Source organism: Pygoscelis adeliae, unplaced genomic scaffold (assembly GCF_000699105.1).
Source record: "Pygoscelis adeliae isolate BGI_AS28 unplaced genomic scaffold, ASM69910v1 Scaffold402, whole genome shotgun sequence".
Lineage (NCBI taxonomy): Eukaryota > Metazoa > Chordata > Aves > Sphenisciformes > Spheniscidae > Pygoscelis > Pygoscelis adeliae.
The window spans coordinates 5,640,817-5,648,601 of NW_008824411.1; the positions used below are offsets into that span (position 1 = coordinate 5,640,817).

General features: G+C 49.7%; 1 protein-coding gene across 1 annotated transcript in view; it reads right to left on the bottom strand.

Moving 5' to 3' along the window:
* Positions 1-5,795, bottom strand: part of GORAB (golgin, RAB6-interacting) — a 28,482-nt gene extending 22,687 nt beyond the window's left edge. The window contains exon 1 of the mRNA XM_009320712.1: positions 5,561-5,795. Within this exon, the coding sequence (XP_009318987.1) occupies positions 5,561-5,795 (235 nt within the window). The remainder of the gene's footprint in view (positions 1-5,560) is intronic.
* Between the last annotated feature and the right edge of the window lie 1,990 nt (positions 5,796-7,785).

Here is a 7,785-nt window from a genome sequence, read left to right on the forward strand (position 1 = left end):
CAGGAATGCGCGGGGAGGGGTGCGGGGTGTGCATGCGTGGAGGGACGGCTGCGAGAGGCGAAACGCAGAAATACTCTCCAGAGAAGAAAGCCTAATGCACATCCCATGTTCCTGCTTTTCAAAAGGGGATAAAAGCCTTCCCCCCCACCTTCTCCTCTTCCCTCCCCCAAAAGCACGCCAGGGTACTGAAGGTGAGCAGAGCTCAGACACAGATCCGTGCCCCGCTACCTCTGCACATTCGATTATTGTCACAGTCTGGAAAAACAATTGGGGTGGAGGGAGCAGGTTAGCTGGAAAGCGGGGAAGTCTGAACCGAACTGCATGGTGCAGCGCCAGCATATACTCAAGCGACGACCGGCAAGCTCTCTGCAAGCAGCCCGGCTCCCCGTGCCCCGATGCCATCGCAGGGGGGGGGGAACACCTGGTGACAAACCCCCTTTGAGTGTACCGAGACTGGTGACATGGGCCCACCAACAACAGCACTGGTTGAAGTTTCCTCCACTTCTGTTGGGAATCTGGGGTAAGAAGCTGAAAATTAGCACTGTGCCACTGCCAGCAGCACAAAACCCACAGACTGCTTCCTACAGACGCAGGGCCCCATTGTATCTGACACCAGAGGATGGCGTGGAGGGATGAAGGAGGAATGGATTCATACTTGAGAAGGGCTGATCTGTTGGGAACTATCTGAAAATTACAGGCCAGGTGCAACCCTTGGCTCTAAAGATCACAGCATACATGCTCCATCCCATAAGCTCCATCCCCAAGGAGTCGCTGCTGCCTGTGGATGGACACCAGAAACCTTTGATTGAACCTAATTTAACATTTCTGACATTCTTCCTCTTGCAGCTCCTTTCCACCATCCCATGCCTGCAGTATTTTTTACCCGATGTGTCTGCAGTGTTCACAAGTCTTTTCAAAATTTCATTCCATGGACTAAACCTCTTCCTCAACAAGAGCAGCACTGGTGTCATTTCCTACCCTTTGCTCATCCCATTTTTGCCCAACTCCATACCATGGGCAACAGTTTTGAGCGTTTCCAAGTTTTTTTTTATCAGTGGAGCATTTTTCTCTTTTCTTCTTTCTGGTATGTGCATTTGGCCTGAATCCTACCTAGCAGCCTACATCCCCCCTTGGCTCCAGTCCTTAGCAAGGACACACATTGGGTCTGCTACCCAGAGCAAGATTTCCATTGCCTCTGTCTTTGGGGCTCCTTGGAGTTGCTGGAGCCACCCCAGAGAGGGTATTTGGGTAGCACTTGGGGCACACATCCCTCTTGCTACCCCCTTCCTTGACAGGGCAGCCCTCTGGGAAAGCCCCAGGGAGCAAAACCTAAAGACAAAGGGTCCAGGTCAGTGAAGACCCTTGAGTCTGACAGCCAAGGCAGATTTTTTCCAGCCCTAATCTCCTTTTCAGGTCTCAGCAGCATGCCTACAAGCCATCGTTTTGAGCTGACTTATTCAACACCATCCACGCAACCCTCCTGGCGCTGCCTCAGGCAGTGGGCTTGCGCTGGGGATGCTGGCTCCAGAGCTAGGCATGTTTGGAGATAAGCTTCCTTCAGCGATATTTGGATTTCGATTACATCAGTGTCAAGACACGGCTTTTCGCCATAGCCAAGTGAGCTCCCGTCATGCCAAAGAAAGCAGCCAGGCCAGCCAGGGGCTGTGCACAGTGCATCGGGGAGGGCACCGGTCCCTCCGCACCCCCACGCAGGGGCACGGTGGAGGGGAAAGCCAGGTCACATGGGGCAGCACAGGCTGCAGATCCACCTCCGGCTGCCATGCAGACAGTCCTAACCAGTCGTCTCTTCTGCAGACAGTCCTAACCAGTCATCTCTTCTGCAGCGGGTTAGGAGAGGAACTGCAGAAAACCCAGCTGGTCTTTGGAAACTCCCTGCAGCTGCCAGTGACACTGTATATAAGCATGCGACCAAGCTTAGCAGTCAATGCCCTGTTTTACAGAGGAGGAAAAAAAGTGTAACTAACTGCTGTGTTCAGTGCTAGATGTCTCCTTGATCCACTTCTGATAACAAGGGGGTTGAGAGTGGCTGATTTACTTCTGCTTTATCACTCACTAGCATTGCCAAAGTGCATTTGCCATCTCTCAGGGATAAACCGCTCCTCTTGGGCAGGTCTGTGCCTCCATTCATCCTCCACATCCTTCTCCAGGACACCTCTTCTTTTAGTTCTGTCTGAAAAACAGCCCAGTGCACCAAGTGACATGATGCTGCAAAGACATCGCTCTCCAGCCATACTCCCATCTGACCCCGCTCCCGCGTGTCCTTCCTTGACTACTGTTGCCAACTGAGAAGAACCAGCTCCGATGAGGCTACAACTGTTCTTCAAAAACACGGAAACAATTTAAGACCCTAAATCCCACTTTCCACTGTGGTTAAAGGCCCCATCAGGAGGTAGACTGTTAATCATCCTAGATGCTTTTGAAGGTTGCAGTAGAGGTTCATCTGTATCTTCAACGTCTTCAGGGGACCCACATGCCTTTGAAGTCCCTCCTGAGGGACCCTGATGGCGGTGGCTGGGAAGGAGGACGAATCTCGGAGCCACCCAGGGCTTTTGCCCTGGGACAATTAAAATCAAGAGTCCAGTGAAGTCTCAGAGTGGTTCAAGTTGCTCCTGCCAATGCGGTTCCATCTCATTTGCCCCATTGCTACATCTTATCCACCATCTAGCGTGGGCCAGCTGGGAAAGTCCCACTGCAATGAGCTTAGGAAGGGGAGGGGGGCTGGCGGGAAAATGCCCATTTAACTTTTCGCAGGCAAGGGTGGTTCGAACAGTTGTTTCAACTTGAAAAAAAACTGACACGCATTTCCAAATTGTCCAAATGTTTGGCTTTTATATTTCCTTCAGTGACACATCCCAGGGTTTTAGTTGAAAAGGTCTTTTCTCTTCAGAATTAGGCTGCTTGTAGGAAAAAAACTATCAAAACAGGAAGCTTGAAATTATCAAAGAAAAATATTTTCATTGACCTAAAAAGATCTTACCCTTTGGTTTTTTAGTTCACAAAATTTTTCAGGACTGACTCTTCATCCCCACGAGAGATGAGAAATACTGTCAGAACCTCAAAAATGCTGCCAGAGGAAAGAGTTATTAATTACCACCCTCTATTTTTAACCTGCAACCAAGAGTCGCTTCTCATGGGTGACAACCGGATTCTCTTGAGGCTCTGCCATTGGCTTCATCAAGGCTTGTAAGTCAGAGATAGGTTTTTTTTGGGATGGGACATGCCCCAGGCACTCTGCAAAGCCTACCCTATTGATTTCCAAAGCAAGCATCAGTTATCACATGCTTTTGCTATCCATCTATTTACAAAAATTGTGTCATTACGTTTTTTCCCACCTATATTCCCACCGAAAAAAATGTTCATTTTTTCTCCCCCTCTATTCCGTAACTCAAAAAGGACTAGATGGATTTTGCTCAGAGTTTCCAAAAAAATTCCCCACTGGGTAAGGGCCAGGCATGCAAAAATTTCAACCTGAAAAGTGAATGTTTTCAAAAGTTATTAGCTAATGAAAAGAAGGGCTATAATGGAAACTGTTTTACTGCCATAATTATAACACCATGAACAGAGCCTGCCGCAATATATAACATTATCAAGCGCCTGTCAGCATTTAATAGAAGTCTTAATTAACTGCTGGGGAGGAACATGGCAAAAATTTATTTTCAGGAAAACTTTTGGGAGCTGCGTAATTCTGGGCTTTTTTTTTTAAGTCCGTCTCAATTGGAGCCTTAGTAGAGTTCATAGGACAGACTAAATACAAGACACAAGTGTGTATCTTGTTGGCATTACTTAATGATAGGATTTTCTTTTCTGTTAAACTACATAATCCAGAAACAACAATAATGTTTATGTTGGGTTGGAGCCAGACACTTCAGAGCTGGATTTTAACCTTCCCCAAGTTTGGGGTTATTCGAAGCCAGTGGCTTGATTTGGCTTGTCGGGGAGGGGGGGCTCATGTGTAACCTGTGGGGCTGACCTGCCTCTGCCATTTGCTCTCCTGCCACCCTTCCACCACCCCAAAGATGCTCACGCTCAGGATTTGGGGGGGATCCCCACCTCGTGGTAGTGTTTTACCGCACAGCAGTTCCTGAGCTCCTGGGCTGGAGACCCAGGCACAGAGGAGAGGTGTGAGGAGGGCCAAGCACAACAGTTATAGGACCACTGTAATTAATTTCTTGCCATTGGCTTCACAGGAGATAACCAGCTCGAAACCAGCCTGACCACTGCATGTTTCCTCTCCCTTGCAAATTCGTGGAGGGGCTGCACAGGAAGGCTCAGCCTGCTGCAGCCCGGTCTCCGCACTCATCTCAAGAGCCTCTTCTGTCTCCCTAGCACACCTTTGGGGTCCAGCCCCTCCACCCCATGGTGATGCCCTGCCAGTGAGACGCTGTCTGGAGCTGCCAGACCAGGCTGAAGAGGTGGGAGTGGGGTGGGGAGGGAGGGCAAGCCCAACCCTGGGATGGGCAAGCAACCCATGACTCAGCTGCGGTCAGCAGCAGGTTTTTGGGTGCCTGGGGCACAGAGCAAGACTTGTATGAAGCACATTAAGAGGAAGCTCTGCAAACCCACTGCCTAACTAGACAAGGAGCACAGAGGAGATATCAGGGCAGACGGTGATAAGCAATCTGCCAAGGTTAAACCTGGCTCTCGCTGAGCTAGTATATTAAACCCAGCTCTCCCCACTCCTACGTCTGATCCGCCAGACCACATTTTACAAACCTTCTGGCAAGCGAAGGGCTCCTCGGCAAAGCAGGGCAGGTAACATTGGGTGGGTCATGCCATGACAAACACTCCTTCAGTCCCGCCTGGCAGCCCAAACTTATTTTTATTCCCTTTCTGTCCCCTCCACCCCCTGCCTGGCCCTGGCAGCAAAGCAGCCCCGTGCTGCAAGCTGGCAGGCCACATCCATTTCCCCTGATAGCGTCGATAGCCCAACAGCTGCTCTCTGTCCCTTTGGAGATTAGTTTGTTTTCCTAACACAATTACTGCCACGTGGCCCTGCTTTCTGCCGGGATCAAGCCTGGATAGAGATAAAGCAGCGATAAGATCGCATGCTGTTCCAGACCCCTTCGCAGCCTCGCCAGCCGCGGTTTGTTCTCATCGGCACGGGAACAGTCCGGCTGCAAGTTACCTACTCCCATCAGTGCCAGACCAGGGAGCTTTATGGCACTAAACCCCAGGGATTTGGCTCCTAGCTTTCCATGCAACACTGAGGAGTTGTTTAGGATGTATCCATGCAGCATGGAGATGTTGCACAGGTGCATCCACACCAGGGAGCTCGCACGAAGCGGTACGAAGTCGCTTATCAGATGCGGCACCCTGCTAGCTCAGAGCTTTGGGCGAGCACAGCTGGCCAGCAGCTGGCTCCAAGCTGACCTGCCTGCACCCAGGTCAGCTGTCTCTGCCTGGTCTCCTCTCCTCCTACCTGGGGTTAGTCCAACCTCAGCTTTGCCTGCACATCACATTATCTGGTGAATGAAGAAGCTTTACCCTGCTGCAGCTGCTGTGTTGAGCATGAGTATCCTGGCAGGGCACACACCGGTACCTGCAGCACCAGTGAGGGGCTGGTCGGCTCTAGAAACATCAACGAAGCGATCACGGAGGCAGATCTGGTACAACCGCTCTCCATCACATCCAGCAAAGGTCCTCTCTGTCTCCCAGACCTGCCTGCGGGAATCCTTGTGCGGGGAACTGCTCCTGAAAGCCTCTGCCGGGGCGGATGCGGTGCATGCCGGGAGAGGACACTCAGGGAGCCTTGCTGCCTTCAGAGAGACAAGCATCCTTGCCAGATGTCTCCCATAAAGCTGCAAGTACTTTATTTTAATAATAAGCCTTAATGTATTCATTAAAGGCTCCCAGTGACCTGGGATGAATTTCCCCCCCTATTGTAAAGGGCTGTGGGAATCTGGAAACCGCTGCATTACAGTTAATAACTTTAATTTTACAAGGCCCAAAATAGACAACTGAAAAAATACACAAACTCACTGTTTCCAATTAAGAAGAGATTTCTTCTAATTCCTCTGCCACTGGTGCTCTTGTTTAGCAAACAACATCAACAGATATGCAACCATAGACAAGGGGAAAAGCAAACCGAGAGAATCACCTTCTGCATCCCTGTTACAAGAGCCAAGGAAGAAGCCAGGACCCTTCCTCCTCACCTGGTTATCAGTGCATGGAGGAGCCAGAGCCTCATCAGCAACAGCAAACCCATACTAGAGGACCATGGACAAACTTTAATGCCTGCTTCTTAAGCCTGGTGGACACCAGAGCACTTTGATCCAAGGGAGCTGATTTCCAGCCCATCTTTTCCCCGTTCCCTCCCGGGGGTCCTAGCTAAGGTGCTAAAATGGTTTGCTGGGAGTCCTGAGGTGCTGGGAACCTCCCCCAGTGGTTGGGTGAGCATCCTGGTAGCGTTCGGGGCTACCAGATCTCCGATTTTAGGATCAGGAAGGAATATTCCCCCCAGATCAGCTTGGCAGAGATTGCTGTGGATTTATTTTGCCTGTCTCTCTCTTCCTCTGTCGAATGAGGGGTAGTTCGTTTCCCAGGGAAAAAAAGCTGGGAACTGAAACCAAAACAATTTGGCCTGATTTTTTTTTTTTTTTTTTCTGGGAATCTAATGTTTTCCGGCCCAAATCTTTTCATTTCCAGTTTGGTTCTTTTTTGCTTTCCAGTTAAAACTGGAGCTCTTCAAAAAGCGGACTGACATTTTATGTGGAAACATTCATTTTGCCGTAAGTCAAGCCTTCTGGGGAGGAAAAAGGCGTTTCAAAGGCCAAGTTTTGACCAGCATACCAGTCTGGCCATGCTGGCAAGAACCAACACTGGCCTCCTCACACATCTCTAGAACCATCTCTGCTACCTCTGCCAGGCTCACGCCAAGGTGCTGGCATCCTCCATCTGCTTGTGGCAGGGACACATATCCTCCTTACTATCAGCCTGGTATTGATCAACACAAATTAAAGCAGCCCAGGTGAGAACAGCTCCACACCTTGAAGCAGATCTCAAAAGCTTCCTCTGCAGACTTAGCCTGACACAGGAAAACATGTTGCTTAAAAACCACAGATGATGTCAGCCCACGTAGATCCTAAAATGCTCTCCAGACCACCCAAAACACAAAGCAGAGGTCCCAGCCAGCAGGATGGAGCACATGCACCCATCTGGCCCCAAGACCCTCACATCACCATTGTCCTCTTGACCAAGAGCTGCCTACAAGCAGCACTGAATTTGCCTTGGCCCTTGCTTAGGAGCAGATTGAGTTTTCCAGCCAAACTGATAAAAATGAAAAATGATTTTCATATGCTTGGACTCTGTATTTCCCCATAAATAAGACAGCAATGGAAATTGGGGGAAGAGGGTTGTCAGAGCGGTAAGTCATCCGTCAAAGCCACACCGAGAACATTGGTCTAGCCCTAGTCCAGGAAAGCATCTCTATTTAGAAAAGCAGGCAGGCACATCTCTAGTCTCCTTTGAAGCCACTGGGAACTGAGTGCTTCTTATGGGCCAGGCAGTTTAAAGATATCTAAATGCTTAAAGGAACAGATAAGACCTAGATACCAGCTGGCAAAACCCAGACCCTCGGAACGTATTAAGGCACACAAGGGTTTTTAATGGGAATTAAGAGCTTACGTATTTCTGTGGCTAGGGGCTTGGAGTGCACACGTGCCTTAAAAAACACTTCTAGTGGCTTTCCTGGAAAGAGGAGATTTAGGCACACGTGCTGTGTGTCAGGGCTTGTAAACCTTCATGTTATCATAGAAAACCACCTGC